Here is a 19,424-nt window from a genome sequence, read left to right on the forward strand (position 1 = left end):
CTCTGTCTCACATAGCATTCATACTCAAAAGAAATATTGAGTTATAACCAATAAATTCAATTTATCTTTCTGATTTCTTGCTAATTTTCCTGTCAAATTACACTTACCCATCGCTTCTACGGATCTCCGTTTAACAGATATCGGAAGCAATTCACAAAATCTGCAGTAGCCAATTCAATTTGAAAATCCTGATTTTAGACCAAAAAAACTTCAATTTCCTGTACGATAGAGTATATTTACAGTGTAGAAGTATTTTACACTGTCCAACTAGAAAGTGTGCTTGGTTATTCTATTATTCCTGTTTCTTTAGACCTATCGGTCACTGGCAACAAAACAGTTGCGCAACTGTCTCGTCGTTGTTGCCTAGAGTCAACAACTTCACGGAGACATACAAAACAGTTTTATTGCTACACCCTCGCTCACTGACGACGGCAACAGAAAACTTGCCGGACACTTGATATCACAATTTGGCGGGATTGGACACAGGACGATAGACTTCGAAGAATGTGCGCTATTGCTTAGGTGCTAATGCTGATTTTAAAAAGGAAAAAGAAATACTGGGTACATCCTATATACAGTGAGAGATAGCTGAAGGAAAATTTTACTCGCTATAGTGATTTACGTGATTATCCCTTGAAGCTCATTCCAGTTTCTTATAACTGCGAAACACACTTTCTTCCACAATTTCTTCTTTAAATTTGTATCTGAATATTCCTGAAAACTTTTTTTTATATATATATATAATGCTGGACGTTTCTCTATTTCCTCAATTTTTGATTGTCTTCATCACTAATTAAAGACATATTAGCTTTCAATGCAAACATTTCTTTTCACACGCTGCACACAGAACGAACTGTTGTGCGAAAAAAGAAAAAAACTTGTAAAAAACATTATTTCATTTATCTCCCTTTAATGTTGCTAGATCTAGCATAATTTGCATGTCTTTAGCATCTAGCATCTTGCTTTCAGCATCCTATCCAAATCTAGCATAATATCAATACAGTCGGTAAACCATACAGGCAGCCAGCAAGTTCGAAACGGCGCGGCGGGAGGCCATCCCTTTACCAATGCCTTTAGAGAAGGGGCGTGGAAATAAAAACAATTTAGTGTTTCTGAAAATAAGAGAAAACGAGTTTTATTGCAGACGGTAGCTTCTTGACGTTCACACAAATGCAGGTGACTCAAAGGCCTTTCGCCATGTGTTTGACCCAGTTCATCCCAGAGATGCATTTTTGCTTTTTTTTTTTTTTTTTTTTTTGGTAGCTCCACCCAGGGTTTTCTAATCCTTTGACTGTGAGGTCATTTCTTTCAAAATATGTAAACAAACACTTTGCATTCATTCATGCGACATATTTTTATTTCTTTATTCTTCTTTATTCTTTTCCTGTTCTTAAAATTAAAGATTATTCAGAATAATTCCAAGTTGTGAGTCTGGCAACGACTGCACTAGTTTAGTTGAGTTAAAGGTTCGGTGCGTGAAGTATTGAGTTCTATCCTCGCATTCTTGCGCTCTGCGTATTTTAAGTTACGTTATCGTATCTCAACTTCGGTTTTCTATTCTTTAAAACCTTCTGAATTAGTAATTATGGGGATCTAGCATAATTTGACCGAATCTAGCATAATTTCGATCAGGTTTTGGAATAGTTCCGAGCTATGCGTCTGGTAAACGCTGATCTCCCTCCTTGCAGGCACCTAGGCAAGTTTTCTGTCGCCGTCGCCTCAATGAGCGGATTCCCATATGACTCAATGCATTTAACCAGGGCAACAAGACAGTTGCCCGACAGAATGTTGCCAGTGAGCGGTATACCTTAGTAATATCATTGTAGGCCCAATCCTCCCACATTTACTCACTAAAACCAGAGATAAGTATATAAGCTTTCATTATATCTTTAGTAATTTATTAAAGTTAAATCTCCTTTCTTCCTATGTGAATAAAAGAATTTTTATAAGAGATAAGAATTCTGCCACTACAGATAACAGGATATATAATTTTATTGTCACTTATCAGTGAAAGAATTACCAAGTATTTTTAATTAATGGTTTAAGAACTAGAAGTAGAGAGAATAAAACACATACAATGGACACAAGACATTTTATGGTTCTTTGTTTGCTAAGCATTTTAATTGTCGTGCCTGAAACATTATGTCAAATAGACAGCACAATATCGTTTGATTTTGAAGCTGATTTTGGTATTTTGACTAACGATGACGAGTCTGAAGATGCCTTATGGGAACTCACAACATATGACGAGTTGTTCACGACAATTGGGACGACGGTGGATAAACCTGCGTTGGCTGGTGATAATTTGACTGTTTTAAATGTTTATAACGAAGAAGCTAGTAATCTGTCTGTCCCTCTAATGTTGCCACTTCTGTTGTACCCTGATGGAGGCAACATTACCTTTGATTACCTCATTTCGTCCTCAGATACTTCAGCCGCCAATGTTCTAACAGTGATGACTCTTTCTCTTGCCAACGATGGCTCCATAATTTCGAAAGAGGTCTTCCGGGCAGATGGAACAGCAACACAAGGGGAGTTTTTGACAGGAAATGCTGAGATTGGAGCAAATGTCATCACACTAAAAGCTGTAAGTATATTTAATTTTTGCTTATAATTCACTAACTGAACTTCAGTTTTGCGCACAGGAGAAAAAGGTTTATGGGAATTCGAAAAGTGTGTATGAACCCACTTTTTCTTCCTTGGGATGCGTATTTCAATCGCTATGGAATGTTCCCTCGTTTCTATCGTTGTTTAACTGTTTCTGTACGGTTTCCTCCTCCTCTGCTGTTCTATGTCTGCCATTGTGCAATGTCTGTCGTTGGGCATAACATGAAAAGTTTTCCTTCTTAAGTTTGTTTGTTTCCTCATTGGCATGTTGAAAGTCTAACGTTAGATCAATGCAAAATTGTTTATCAAAGGAGAAACGGCTGCATTTATACGCAATATTTAATGAATCAATTGCTTAGGCGTGCAATTTCGACCTTCAGTTATACTCCTCACTAATTACAAGCATTTTAATGAATAACCCAGTTCAGTGGTAAAATTTTAAAAAAAGTTCGAAGTAGGCACCAACTATGATATTTTTTAAAAAAATCATTTAGCCGTTCTAGCATCAGCGACGCAAATAGGCTAGTTATCTTCCAGGGCAAGAACTCACCTTAGCGCTTCCCCCCCCCCCTGACCAACCAAACCAAAATGCTCCCCGACTAGAACTGACATTCACATCACACTATAATTCTCCTATTCCTTTTTTTCTTCAAGTACTAAAGCTTGATTTCAAAACTCCAGTATAGATAATTTAATTTTTAGTACAAGATGAAATACCAAACTCATTAGTATTTAATTTCCAAATAATTTGAGAGTAGCATGCTTGACATATCCTTATAGTATTATCATAATAACTGCAAATCACAATATTTTTGTATTTATGTCGGGATGTGCATACCGGTATGTGTAGAATGAATCAAATTAACAGTCTGCTGCTTTAGAATAGAACATTTAATTATGACAAAAAGTCAAGCTGTGTCTCGAGTATTATACTCGGACATTTTACAATGTAAGTTACATGAAAATACAGAAAACTGGAATTAAATTTAACTTTGGGGGCTCTTTTGGCTGCAAAAGTTTTTACAATGTCCTCAAAAGATAGTTTCGAAGCTAACTTAGGTTCTATGGATATGAACTTCTAGTCTGCAGTAGTGATTTGTGAAGATTGGTGGTGAAGATTGATGAGTCGTTATCCTGTTAAGTTTCTGAGGTATTTTGTTATCATTTTTAACCCTTCCTTGCCTTGTAGTGAAAATAAATATTTGCCCAATTTTGGGCCTCCTCAATCCGGTGCCCGGGACACAAGCCCTGTTTGTCTCCCCTTGATTACGTCACTCTCTACCCAGATCCAATCATAAACAAGATTAGATTCATTTTCACTAATATACGTTTCACGATAAATTGCTTGTATTATGTTTCCAGTATTCTTACTTAATTATATAATAAAGCAAGATTTTGATAATAATCGGGACTAAGACGGATGACAGACGTAGCCACAAGACTACAGGAGAAGTAACTACGTAGTGTTGAAAGCCATAAATAATAATAATTAACTATAAATATGTCAACTAAATTTAACTGGATTATTGCTAATCAGTTTAAACGGTTATGTTATGAAAATATAACTTAATTTGTCTTGATTAACAAGAATAAGGGTAAGATAAGAAAAATTATCAGATAATTCTTTAACAATAGTTTCTGAGTCTAAATATTGTGCTAGGTCATTATTTTAATTGTGAGCTTCTGGTCTGCACTATTAAAACAGACAACATGACCAAACTTGTTTTGACACATTATCTTCTGTTAAGTGTACTACTAGTGGTGCAGAAAACGAATGGCCAAATATCTAATACTACAAATACAATAACGATTGATTTTGAAAATGATTTTGGGATCTTAAAGCTGTGGGACGGGGAGGAGGCATCAGATGCTCAATGGGAGATAACCACTTATGACGATTTGTTTGAAAGAATTGGAACGACAATAGAAAAACCGGCTTCTGCCGGAGATAAGCTGACTGTTTTGAATGTCTATAACCAATCGGCGGCTTACACTGCAATGCCGATAATATTACCATATTTGAGCTATCCTAACGGTGGCAACATTACCTATGATTTTCTTGTGATGTCATCAAACCCTAATGCGACTAATAATCTGATGGTGCTCTTTTGGCTCGTAAAAGAAGGCAAGACCACAGAAACAGTGCAAGTGTACTCAGCGGATGATAACAATACCACAGAGCCAGTGTTTCAACACGATTTTATTGAGATTGGAGACTTCTATGAAGTACCTTTAGGGGTAAGTACAGTACTTGATATTGCGTGCCTGTAATGGGTGTGACACTTGATGCGATTTCTGGTACAAATTTAGCATAAGAGAAAACAACGAGGATGTAGACTTAAAATTTACATATAATGACGTTGGAACTCAACGGATTAACATCGTATCACGTAATTCATCTACGTCAATATTTCTCAAACTGTGGTACGCAGACTAGAAGTGGTTCTCGAATTGTCCCTACAATCTTCTAAGATTGAATGTTATACAATAAAAAAAGGAACTCCAAATTAATTGCGTAACACACGTTATAGAACATAAATAGTATACATCATACCAGTGTTTCTCAACCGTTTTAACTGACTACACACTTTACTGAATCGTCCCCTGTCTATGATCATCCCCTGTAAACAGTTTTCAATGTTGCCAATCTGATTTTAAAGTTGTAAAGAAATAATAATGTCGTCATATTTTATGTTCCCTGTGAGGGACGCCGGGGCCGACATGGTTATTGGTTAATAATAATATAAATTGTTAGTTGTGTAAGACTAAAACTTTCTACAAGGTAGTAATTATATAATACTGAGAGTTATTCCTATTACATTATTATTATTTATTGTTCCTTTTGGCGGGTCCTGAGATTACTAAAGTTTTTTTATAAGTATTGTAAATGAAAAATCATTTTTTATAATGAATTGTTTATTTCAGTATACTGTAACTTCTTTTAAAAAAATAAAAAATATTTTTACACATACTATACGAAATGTATTTTTTGAAAAAAAAAAACTAATTGTTTTCTGGGACGTGTATTGGCCTTTCTTCGATGATGTCATGAGCTCCTCCGTGGCTAAGCGGTTAGCAAACGCGCCTTTGGCGTGGGAGACTCGGGTTCGATTCCCGGCGGGAGCTCATGTGTTTCGGATTCCACGTTAATCAGTAGTTTCACGTCTCATAAAGTCTCGCTGCTGAACGGGACGTTAAACCCAAAATCTACTCAACTTCGATGCTGTCATGTTCTACGCTGTAGGTCATCTGGCATTTTTTAGACTGCCTCGGTTAATCCAGAGACTAGGTTAACCGGGACAAGGATAATCGTAGATCTACTATATACTGGTATGGTGGTGTACACTCGAATCATTAAAGAACATAAATATAGAGAAGATTTAAAAAGGTTGAGAAACTCTCTATCTACGCCATTAGGCGGCCATAATTTCAGTGGTAGAGCGTTCACCTCTGGTGCATGGGGCCCCTGGTTCAAATCCTGCTCCCGCCAAGTGAAGTGTGCGTGGGTTTCCTCGGGGTTCTCCCGTTTCCTCCTACTTTCTTCATTCCATCATTTCATTCATTTCTCATCATCACCATCTCCTTTAGCCTAACCGGCATAACCGTAGGATATAAAACTCAAAGATTTCATTTCATTTTTCATTTCAGAAACAGTAGCTCCAAATAGTTTAGATTTTAGTTCTTATCTATTCTTGCATTATGACGACACTTTAATCAATTTACTAATTACGCTATAGTGCAGTAAATGAAGCTCAAATTTTAATGAAGAAAGGAACAAATGAGTAACAAGCTGGAAATTGGTACAGATCCTGAAAATGATGTTCTAAATAACATACTAAAAGTCCCCTGAAATCCCAAGTGACTTTCGACGCCATATTGGAAAATTGCCGTTGGAAGTGTCAAATGAACAATATCCATTTCGTGGTCGTACTGATCGAGGTAAATCATCAACATTTCCCTTTACCATGAATTTGCAGATTAGTTTTTGTACAGCACTGTTTTTCTCCTTTTTTTTCTCCTTTCTCGCAATTAGGATGTCGCTCTTTGAAGAGGGATGTTATTGCTGAACTGCATCCTCCAGCCAAAAGGAAAATTTCGATTCTTTCCTCTCGAGTTAGCATCATGTCCTACCTAGAAGAAAAAGAAAAAGAGACAGTCGGTTCCCATCTATACAATGTTCCACACATAACAAAATTTAAGTCTAAATGATAGCATATTCTAGCCTAAATCCATTCACAAATTCAAAGCCGCTGCAGATTTTGAAAAAAAGCTTTACCGTGGGATTTCTCGGTATTGGACAAAATGTTCGGTACAGGGCTAATACAAATCTTAATTAGATAGATGCATCAAAGATGCAAGATGAAGATAAGGTAATGGTGTAGTGTGGAATATAGGGCAAAAACTTATTGGACCTGTTTTCATTGATGGAACCTGGGATGGTGCACAATATGGAGATATGCTTGAAAACATTGTTATGCCACTTTTGATGGAAGAGGAAGGGTGATTTCATCAATATTGGCAACAAGATGGGGCACCGCCGCATTGTGGTCGTAGTGTAATCGATGGCTCAATGAACACTTTGCCGGTTGTTGGATAGGTCGGCATGGATCAGTTTAGTGACCAGCAAAGTCCCCCGACCAAGTCCGTTGGATTTCTATCTTTGCGGGCACTTTAAAGCTATTGTCTACCAGTGTAAAATTATTGACACTGGCTACCTGAAAAGGAGAATCATTACTGTTTGTGAACAAGTATCACCAACTATGCTTCGCAGAGTGCACAAGCACTGGGTCTCACGGTTGAGGATATGCATAGAACAGAACGGTGGGCATGCTGAACACGTCATGTGATTGCATTTATCTTATGTGTGTTAGCTCTCTCTTTTCCTGGTTATTAAAGAATACGTAATGTGAGACGTTACAGAGCTTGTTTCTTTCACTCTATCTTTATCCTTCAATTCGAAATTTCGCACAGCACATTTCACAGCGTTTTACACATAACATATCCTAAATCTATTCACAACTTCAAAATTATTGCAGGTTTCGGAAAAATAACCTTACCATTGAGTTTCTCTTCGAACGAGGATGTTGTTTAATATGTCACACGACCATGTTGCCATTTAAAATAAATAAGTTGATTTCAAGATGGCGGAGGACAACCTTAAATACGTCTTAATGTTTCCCCCTTGCACCACCATTGTTCCCAATTGACTTCGAATCGACTGCATTTACAGTTTCTCAAATATTTAGCCCGGTCAAGATTTTGTATTTCACTTAACAAAATATTATCTTTCAATTACTTCGGATATTTGAATATTTTCCAATATGGTGAACGAAGAAGTTCTGGGATTTTAGTATGTCATTTAAATAATCTTTACCAACATCTAAGTCAAATTTTAACTTGTTAATAATTACTTCCTAAGTTCAATAAAGTTTTAAGTCAGTTTGACGGTAGTTTTCGGAATTTTAGAATTTAGAGCTCAATATTTCTGAAAGTATGCGTTTTATGAAAAATTGTTTCTCCTTAAAAAGTATTTTGTTATCTATGTTCTATAAAACGACATTAAGTTTCTCTCTTTATGTTCAACTATAGCGAAGATATTGCTATTTTTTCTGGGTATTGTTCATTTGACACTTTCAGTGGCCCCGCGTACCCATTCTGAATGATGTTTTTCCTTGGTTTTCCTCATTGATACCAGGCAAATGCCGGGGTGGTACCTAACTTATAGGTCCCAGGCCGCTTCCTTTCTTCCCTTTCCGCGGATAGTGTGCTCGCCGAGGGACGTCTTCCTTCAAAACGATACGGGCTAAATGGCCTTAGACACCGAGAGCCCAGAAATCTAAATCCTAAATCCTATCCTAAATTTGACACTTCCAGCGGCCATTTTCCAATATGGCATCGAAAGTCACCTGGGATTTCAGGGGACTTTTAGTATTTTGTTTAGAACATCATTTCCAACATCTGTACCAATTTTCAGCTTGTTACTAATTTGTTCCTTACTTTTTGCTAATTTGACTCCACTAACTAGACAACATTTTGAGAACAACTTTTGTGGTAAGAATTCTGATCGAAGTTGAAGAGAATGATTGGTCGACTTGTACCTAGGTTAAACTTTCTGACCACATATTTTTAAATACCAACAGTAGTAGACCATCATTAGTATAGCTCTCCGTTCTTTATATTTTCTTTCAGCCTCCGCAACACGGTATCTTGACAAACCACTCGCCTTACTCTTTGCTTAAGACCGCTTTTTTTTTTTTTAAAAAAAAAAGGAATTGTTATTTTGTAATGATCTACGTATACGCTGGCGCTACGACACTAGCTTCAATTTGTTATGCAATACAAAGTTTCTTATTTTATGTTTTGTGTTCTTTTTTTCCGATTTTTAAAATTAAATCTTCTTTCGTTGCTAATCCTTTGTTGTTTTTGTTGTAAGTTTCTTTGTGTTATTATTTCGCAACTGTGGATTAGGTTTTTCTGTCGGCATAGTTAATCACTAATTTTGATTTTTCATGATTTTTATATAAAACAATTGCATCGCAACAAGATATCGAATTATTAACTTAGCTCAAAACCGACTGATTTCAATTTTGTGAAAACAGGATTATCACTTCAAATAATATTTTCGAATTCCGACAAAATTATAATTTAATTTCTTACCAAGGAGAAGTAGAAACTAATTACTTGTGAATTCATCTCCGTTGTTGTTGCCTTCAGTAGAACTCGTTAACTGAAGAAATCTGGGAAAATTTATTGCAGATTTAGATAAATTTTCAAAGTTAAGGCACATTTGAGATTTAGATTGCAAATCTATTTTTACATATTTCATGTGCACATCATTACCTAGATAATAGTGTATCCATGGAAAGTAGACCTCAATACTGACCAATGCGGCCAGTTCGTGAGATCACAGACTTATTAAGAGAGACGATAACATAGCTAGTTTCAACACAATACAGCGCTACATCTTACTAAGATTGAGCGACACGTACAGAACGATGCACTTTGTGTATCGCTGAGTGATATACCTGTCCACCTAAAAGCACTACAAAGACCTGTCAACCAATGGATCAGAAACTGAAGCCTGAAAGAACTGTTGACCTAGTTGGCCAATAGTGGATCTCCGTGGTTGATGCAAAGACCAAAATGAGCAGCTCAGAAAAGAGAGGACCTGTGATGTACTACCAGATGCAACAGAAGATAACATGCACCAGAAAATAACGTTACTCTTTATGTACTTGAATCCTAGTAATAGTTTAATACACTATACAACAACATGGGCCTTACAATGCCAAATGAAATGAGCTTGGTTTGGTAAATACAGAGCAGTCTGCATGTGGGCTAGCTCCAGGAAAACCCAAGGATACTGTCATAGATTGTGGCCAAATCCATCAGTTTAATCCTGCTGAACTGCTGCATGTATTGGTAAAGGACATACTTCATTTCGAGACATTATACAGATACCTGGGCAAACTCGCAAACGCAGTATTGAACTTCTATAAAGAGCGATACTGCAACATGTAACACAATAAGCATTGTATACTCCCACAACGAATTGACAGGATCTATGGTGGAAGGAGTGAACAAAACTTATCAATAGTGTAAATAGCACTTTAATGAAACTCCACTCTGGAGCAAATAAGTAATAAGACACCTCAAAAGTAGCTGAACATACTTTAAAGTATAAGTACATAGTTTTATACTTCGTTTAATAGGGAAATGATTTATGTAGCATGAAAATTTGATCTTACACTTCATCTGCACTCTTTTTCTTATAAAAACAATCTAGTTCTATCATTTTATTTTCTGAAAATAGAGGTGGAAAAGTTTTACAATTATTTATCTCGTTTCGGGTGCAGAATAATACCCGTTCAATACTACATAAACGTAGTGGCTTATAGTATTACCCCTTCACCCCAAATCTTGAACCCCTTCCAACTAAGATTTATGGGTGAGAAACCCAACCTGGTGAGAAACTATCTATGTTCACTTGTTTCGCTTGTTGCTTAACCGCTTTCGTATGATTTCCTCTTCCCCTGCTGTTCTATGTTCACTTGTTTCGCTTGTTACTTAACCGCTTTCGTATGATTTCTTTTTCATCTGCTGTTCTATGTTCACTTGTTTCGTTTGTTACTTAACCGCTTTCGTATGATTTCCTCTTCATCTGCTGTTCTATGTTCACTTGTTTCGCTTGTTGCTTAACCGCTTTCGTATGATTTCCTCTTCATCTGCTGTTCTACGTCTGTCATTGGACATACATCCCTAAATCTCCTTCCCAAGTTTGTTTGTTTCCTCACTGACATGTCGAAAGTCTAATGTTAGGTCAAGCAAAATAGTTTAGCAAATCAAAAACGGGTACATTTAAATGTACAAGTAAGTAAGACTCGAAGAATCCATTGCTCTGGCGTGAAACTTCCACCTCCATTTATATTCCTTACTAACTACATCCATTTTAATGAACACAACATGATAAACCGAGTTCGAAGTAGGTTCCAACTATGCTCATTTTTTCCAAACCATTTAGCCATTCTACTCAGATCCAATTACAAACAAGATTAGATTCATTTTTATTAACATAGCTCGCACGATAAATTGATTTTATTATGTTTACAGAATTCTTACTTAATTATATAATAAAGCGTGTCTTTGGTAATCTGGACTAAGACGAATGACAGACGTAACCACTAGACTGCGGGAGATGTTGTGTTGAAAGCAATAAATAATAAGATATAAATATGTCAACTAAATTTAATTGGATTATTGCTAATCAGTTTTAGTGATCGTGTTATGAAAATATAACTTCATTTGTCTTGATTAACAAGATTAAGGATAAGATAAGGAAAATTATCAGATAATTCTTTAACAATAGTTTCTGAGTCTAAATATTGTGCTAGATCGTTATTTTATTTTTGAGCTTCTGGTCTGCACTATTAAAAGAGATAACATGACCAAACTTGTTTTGACACATTATCTTCTGTTAAGTGTACTACTAGTGGTGCAGAAAGCAAATGGTCAAATATCTAATACTACCAATACAATAACGTTTGATTTCGAGAATGATTTTGGGATCTTAAAACTTTGGGATGGAGAGGAGGTATCGGTTGCTCAATGGGAGATAACCACTTATGACGATTTGTTTGAGAGAATTGGGACGACACTTGAAAAACCACCTTCTGCCGGTGATAAGCTGGCTTTTTTGAATGTCTACAGCCAATCGGAAGAATATCCTCTAATACCGATAATGTTACCTTTTATGAACTATCCTAACGGTGGTAATATTACCTATGATTTCCTTATAATGTCATCAAACCCTAATGCGACTAATGATCTGTTCGTGGAGTATGTAATCCTAAAAAAAGACCAAATCACAGAAACAGTGCAACTATACTCAGCGGATGATAACAATACCACTGAACCAGTGTTTCACCACAAAATTATAAAGATTGGAGACTTCTATGAAGCACCTTTAGGGGTAAGTACAGTACTTGATATTGCATGTCTGCGGTAGGCGTGGCACTTGCCTCAATTTCTGATACAGCATCACAGAAAACAATGAAATTGTAGACTAAAATTTAGAAATAATGACGTTGTGATTTGGCGGACTGGCCTCTTATCTTTGTCAATGTACCTTAAACTGTGGTCTGCAGACTAGAAATGGTTCTCGAGGTTTGTCTTTGCGATTTTCTAATATTGAACGTTGGTCCAATAAAAAGGAAAAATGGGATGCCCGGGTTCGATTCCCGGCGGGAGCTCATGTGGTTCGGATTCCACGTTAATCAGTAGGTCCACGTCTCATATAGCCTCGCTGCTGAACGGACGTTAAACTCAAAATCAACTCAACTCAAAAAGGAAAAAACAAAATCCAAATTAATTACGTAACACACTCACTATTTTTGATAAATAGTAGACAGTGGTTTTCAACCTTCTTTAACTGGCAACACATTTTACTGAATCACCATGTCATGGTGACATATTTATTTGATTTCGTGTGAATAATAACATAAATTATTAATTGTGTTAGTGACTATGTGATACTGAGAATTATTCATGATACAATAGTACATACTGTATATCACAAGACTTTTTTTTTTACAGAAATTGTTTATTACAGTATACTAAAAGTTATTTTGAAAAACGATATTTTTACATACAGGCAGGCAGCAGCATCATTTCAGATTTACCGGAAGGGAGCTGGTTCACTCATGCAAGCATTTGACGACTTTTATCAAGGATGATATAAAATAGAGGATCTGCCCATATGTATCTTCATGCTATTAACTCAGTGAAGCCAAGAAACAACCGAGCATCTGTCAGAGTTCCGAGTCTGATTGGCTACTCTCGTTTCCGCCATGAATGTTGGCTCAAAACATTGTGATATTAGGCGGAGCGGGCAGAATGGGGGTCGTGAAGTTCTGACGTATAAATTTACAATTTTGTTGTATAGGTGGATCCTCTCTTCTATAACATCCTTGGTTTTTATGAATCATGTTTCTCAAGTAAGTACTGTTTTGAGATTCGGCCGCTGCAGCGCTAGCGATTACACGAGTTAGGAATTATGTATGTACAATAAAATTAATTAATTAAATAACTATAATTGCAGAAGTAACCTTGGAGCAAACTAAATGCTCAATATTGAAATACATAATAATAGCTACCAGTCGATATGTTTATTTTATATATTTGATAATATTTCGTTAACATTGTACTAATAATAATAACTGCCTATATCGTCAGTAGTGTGCCGATGCTTCATCACGAAGAAAGGACGATATAGTCAATTATGCAAGGATCATCCCTATAAGATTCATATATGTTATAGATAGGGTTCTATTGATGCATTTTAATGTCAGTCGTTATAATTCACGAGTATCTTTCGAATGATCAATCGAGAATAGTCATGGTACAAAAGCATTTCGAATCATATCCAAATATCGCTGTGAGTTAACTGTATCGTCACAAAAGCACTGGTCTCATCATCCGTGACTTGATAAAGTCCACAAGGTAACTTTTATCTGCGTAAAGGCTTCTTATTACTTTCTTTACAATGTGTTTATTGCTTGTTGCCCTAAATTGGATAGTCTGTTTATTAACAGTCTCATCCATATGAAAATACGTCTTATCTGAAAACTGTGTGTTGTAAATAATATATTTTCCTTCTGACCACTGTGCAAATTGCATCCTTTTCCATTTATCACATTCGGATAGGTTGTGCAATACTACAGATGCAATATTTTATTCGGATGTAGTTTAACAACACTGTGTAGCATTCTTTGAACGAATGAGCAGCTAGAAATGTTAATTCTCTGAAAAGTAGGCTGTGTAGATTGTCTGGGGCTACGTGTTATGGCAGATCAAGAGCCCCAGACCAACGCGAGGTTCTGTTTTCTTTCATCCTCTAATACAGGGTATAAACGGAGAATAGTGTTTCTTACGGGAGTCCATTAAGTTTTGACATGAATTCTAAATTTCTGTTGACCACCTGTAATGCCTCTCGTTTCTGCGTCTGAGAGAAAAATATTAGCGCGCTGTACTTCAGACAAACAACCGTACTCTGTCATGGCTACTCACTGAGATTGACTGGCTGGAAACGGCCAGATACATTTACATTTACATATTCTTGTTATTGGTAGGCTGCCTAGCAGTACTTCTAAAACCTACAGAGCGCGCTTCTTTATTGTTATTTACAGCTTATTTTATCTTCCATCTATGTTTCAAGTATGTCAATTGTTCCGCGTCAAATAACTTCTGACTGCGAAGTTTTCTGCCCCCGCTGCCAAAACAGTTGTCTGGCCTCAAAATGTTACACTTTACGTATATCCACATATGAATGCGTATATCTACCCATGCATTAGGATATAGGGTTAGTAGATGCTGACAGTATACATGAGCAGAGCCGGAAGTAGGTTCAACGAGGTCCTAAGCTATTGATTGTAGGCACCCTATATGCAGAAATAACGAATTAGCGATATTTTAGGGAGCATAAAGAGCCCCATTACTTACACCATAGAAGCCTACACAACAGAACACACTGTTCTTATATTTTGTTTTTCATTTTATATTTGTGGAAAAGCAGCATAGATTCATTTTTTTCTTTATTTTTGTTTTATTTATATATTTATTTTTTATTTTTTTAATCTAAAAGAAAATGGGGCCATAAGCTATAGTTTGTTTAGCTTAATACGTAAATCCGGCAATAGACGTGACCATCACAGACGTTGAATACTCTATAGGTGATTTTAACTTTTAAAGGGGTTTCATTTAAAACAATAGTGGACTGGCTTTAATATTTTATGCTACAGACAGCCAAAGATCCATTATTAGTATGAGGAGTTATTTATTATGGTTGTGTATGAGATAAGATCAGTGTTTCTTTCAGAAGCAATGTTCCGGAGGGGCACACTTTGTATTCCGGGGGGGGCTAATAATATTCTAATTATTATTATATTATAAGCGTATTATTTAGGTCTCCTCCGCGGTAACGCTCTCAGAGCTGCTCGGGGCAGTGCCCCCAAAAACATCTCTGGAAGAAACACTGGACGAGATGAAACCAAATTCTTGAGACGATATTCAAGACGAGAAACAGAGGTCTTCCAATAAAACATAGATACTTTTTTTTTTTTTTTTTTTTTTTTAGAAATGAAACATCACTTTCACGATACATTTTGGAGATGAGACAGCCTCAACTCTCGTTCCGATGCGAGTCCTCAATCTTAATAATAATAATAATAATAATAATAATAATAATAATAATAATAATAATAATAATAATAATAATAATAATAATAATAATAATAATATATTTTGTGTGTGTCTCATCGGATGTCACCTAGATAAAGGAGTCATCCAAAGCCACCAAATTTTGTAAATAAGTATACTTTCATCAGATCTTATCGCGTAGGAAGCCGTTTTATCGATTTTTAGACTCGGAAGGGAGAATGTCAAACGTTATGTACGTTTTATCTCTGTTTATTTCTAATAACCCCTTATATGTATGCAACCACATTTACATCCGTGTTTTGGGTGCTTGCATAATAACAGAAAATAAAAAGCCTGATAATGAAATGGTTGTGGAGAAATTCTCTAAAGGCATTCCTTTTCGTACTTTGTTATCCAGTTACTCAATTAAGATCGGAAACTACGGATGTTTATCATAGTTACTTATAAAGGTCATTTCAGATAGTCTTTTGGAATTTTACATTGCTCCGTTGTCAAATCAGAAAAACTCAAATGTTACCCCACTTTTACAGGACTTATATTTATTATTAATTCAAAAAAGTCCTGCCTCTTCAACAAATATTAAAAGAAATTCGAAAAGTTATATCTAAATGAAGCCAATCATGGCGTATATTACATATTCTTTAATTCCTGATTTCATCGGGATCTTTTTTCTGAATCGTTCCTCAAATACTACCCTCAGGGCCGCCCTAGGCAATTTGCCACCCCTCTTTCTCCAGAAAGAATAAATCTTAAAAAACACAATTTTAAGTATACTACCCCACCATGATCGAAGTGGAGAGAAAGAGCTCTGGCACTCAGAAAGATCTAAACACTACAAATACAATCTCGTTGTGTCTGCTTTTTTTTCTTTCTTTAAATAATAATCTATTATGTTAGTGAAAGGTAAAGCAAACACACCTACAGACGAAAGATTGTAATCCTTTCTATAGAATCTAATATCAAGCTTCAATCCCAATATATCGCTTAGCAATTCCAGTGCAACTAGCTATTTTATCTTCATTTCTTGATTTTCTTTCTACATAGTTAATTTTTTTTTTTTAAAAAAAAAAAAAAGGTTCCACCTTCAATGATAAGGAATTTGTTTGTAACAATAAAGACAAGACTAGTTTCCATATTAAAACTGTGATAACTAACTAAATGAAACAGGTGTTCCAGAATTGAGTTCTTGTATTTGACAGTAAACAAGCAATTCATGCTGGGATTTGTTTGACCATTTGCTTTAGTACTATCCATGTGACCTTAAACTAGTGAGACCTAAACATGATTTACGAATGTAGTACTCAAATAAAAGGTCATCTGACTACCATCATCATGAAGTCTGTTTCCAACAACAAATATTTATTTTGGCATTTATTCCGAAGTTGGGCGTCCGCTTTCGCCACGTTTTTTCGCTGTTATCTCCGTCGCACACTTTGTGCAATTTGTTATTAGGTTCATTAATCCGTGCTTTTCACAAAATTTTAAAAGATTTTGCTCGTTATCAACGTATTGCTTCACAAATGTTAAATGTTCATTGCCCTTGCACATTCGCCATGTTGATAACACAAATACTCGTTTCTTTCCCACAATGCAACTGTTCGTTTACCTTGCACCAAGTAGTTCTCTCCGCTCACCGTATAGTCCCATGTTTATAGCCGCTTATATATAACAAATAAACAGATTTTTCGAGACTTTTATATATTATCAAGCACACAAACGATCAAATTATCCATATCTTTCCTGCAAATTTTAAAAATTTTGCTGGAAACGGACGCCCAACTTTGGAACTTAACCCTTTATTTTAAATAACATAGTTGTGACAGATTGGGCGCTCCTCCAAACTTGCCACCCCACCTTCAACCGCCTCCCGTGAAAATGCATTTGTTGCCCATATAGTAGAACCGGCCCTGGCTACCCTAAAATACATTTTTTGGCCATTGCCACTGAGCTTTTTATCAATCTACTATTAACATACTGAAGATAAATTAAATTAGTTTCCAAAGAAAAAAACACTGAAATACTTGTTACTTACAAAATAACTTTTGTTTCATAATCTCTTCTTCTAGGTGAGGTTCTATGGATGGTTGTTCGCCACTGAAGCCACAGATATAATTGCCATTGACAACATAGTCATATCAGGAGTTGGATATTAGCTGGATAAGTTCGACTTCAGCTTTACATGTTTCTAATAACAGATAAATTTATGCGGAATATAGTTAAATTTCTTTCATAAATTTATCAATCAAAATTATTTCTTCATCGTGTGTGAAGAATGTTTGTAAATTTCTTTCATGAAGTGTATCAGTCGAATGTTACCTGTCCATGTGAACAAAATGTAATTAAATTTATTTCACAAGTGTATTAATCAATAAATATTACCTGTCCATTTGTGATCAGAATGTAATTAAATATATTTCATAAGTGTATCAGTCAATAAAATATTACCTGTCCATGTGATCAGAATGTAATTAAATTTGTTTCATAAGTGTATCAATCAACAATTATTACCTATCCATGTAAACGGAATCTAATAAATTTATTTCACAAATGTATCAACCAATAAATATTGTGTGTCCATGTGAACAGAATGTAATTAAATTTATTTTTAAAAAACTATCAAACGTAATTCCTCTTCATACACCGAATGAGATAATGTTATTAAATTTCTTGTACAAATTTATGAATTAAAAGGATACTCCTCAGTGAATACAAAACGTGATAAATTTCTATCACAAGTATATCAATCAACAAATATTGCCTGTCCATATGAACATAATGTAATTAAATTTATTTGACAAACTTACCAAACGTAGTTCGTAAGATGAGATTACGTTATTAAATTTCTTGTACAAACTTATCAATTAAAGGAATAATTCTCACTCAGTGCTGAATGTAATAAATTTATGTTACAACTGTATCAATCAACAAATGTTGCCTATCCACGCAATCAGAGTGAAATTAGATTCCTTTTAGAAATTTACCAATCAAAAGATAGGTACGGAATGTATTTTTTTCTTTTTACAAACTTATTCTTTTAAAAATAGTTTTCACCATCTCTGCAAAATGTAAATAAATTTGTGTCACAAGTGTACCAGTCATAAAATGTTATCTGTGAATGTGAACACAATGTAATCAAATCTATTTCACAAACTAATCAGTCAAAAAGTACGTCTTCTTCTTGTGTGTAGAATGTAAAGAAATCTCTTGTGGAGACTTTTGCATTCAATAAATATATTCTTCTCAGTGTGTGTGTGTGAAGAATGTAAAATACATTTTTTTTATAATGAACAATCTGTAAGTGTCAATCAAAATATAATACCTGTCTTTGTGGAGAGAATGTACCGTAGTTAAATTTCGCTCACAAGTTTATTAATAAAACCTTTTCTTGATATGTTCAGAATGTACTCGCGTTAATCTCAGTTGCTACGACCATATTACCCCGGCATTCAATGGGATTGGCTGGCTACCGCTCCATCTTTGGAGGAAACATCACATTTTAGTAAAAGTGTTCAGCATCGTTACAAACAAGGTCCCTCGATATTTAAACAATAATTATCAATTCGTTGCCCGTCACGGCCTCGTCACTAGAGCAGGTAATTCTTTGCTACTAACTAAGCATCGCACAGAGACATACGGCAAATCATTCGTGCCTACTAGTACCCGTCTCTGGAATAGTTTACCCCCCAGTGGGAGTAACGTAAAATCAAAATCAAAATTTGCCCTAGAAACGAAAATCTTGCTAAAGCAGAACCTGTTCACTTAACATAATCATTCTCTGATAAACACAACACGAAACTTTTGTAGGATTCTTTACAACTGACATATTTATATAGTTTTGTATTATATTAGTTATCCTTAGGTTGTGTTCTTAGTAAACATGTGTATTTGTGTGTGTGAATGTGTGTGTGTGAGTGAGTGAGTGAGAGAGAGAGAGAGAGAGAGAGAGAGAGAGAGAGAAAGCGTATGTAATGTAAATTAGGGATGGCCTTTTTCGAAAAATCTGTTTTTCGATTTTCAGAAATTTCATTTTTCGGTTTTTCGTTTTTCGCTTTTTCGACATTTTTTTCGTTTTTTCGACGTTTTTCGTTTTTTCGAAAAAAAAT

The 19,424-nt window shown here is 35.4% G+C and overlaps 1 protein-coding gene across 3 annotated transcripts; it reads left to right on the plus strand.

Annotated features, from left to right (window-relative positions):
- The first annotated feature begins 2,073 nt into the window (after positions 1-2,073).
- On the plus strand, positions 2,074-18,604 carry LOC145681378 (uncharacterized). 3 transcript variants are annotated; one of them, XM_081753031.1, is made up of 2 exons: positions 2,074-2,587; positions 17,388-18,604. In XM_081753031.1, the coding sequence occupies exons 1-2, from the start codon at positions 2,078-2,080 to the stop codon at positions 17,472-17,474; spliced, it is 597 nt and encodes a 198-aa protein (XP_081609157.1). In that variant the 5' UTR covers positions 2,074-2,077; the 3' UTR covers positions 17,475-18,604. The 3 variants fall into 3 exon arrangements, with proteins under 3 accessions (XP_081609157.1, XP_081609156.1, XP_081609155.1); XM_081753030.1 differs by lacking the exon at positions 2,074-2,587 and adding an exon at positions 4,293-4,845; XM_081753029.1 differs by lacking the exon at positions 2,074-2,587 and adding an exon at positions 11,515-12,076.
- The last annotated feature ends 820 nt before the right edge of the window (positions 18,605-19,424 follow it).

The sequence above is a fragment of the Thermobia domestica genome, chromosome 3 (assembly GCF_964235325.1).
Source record: "Thermobia domestica chromosome 3, izTheDome1.hap1.1, whole genome shotgun sequence".
Taxonomy (NCBI): Eukaryota; Metazoa; Arthropoda; class Insecta; order Zygentoma; family Lepismatidae; genus Thermobia; species Thermobia domestica.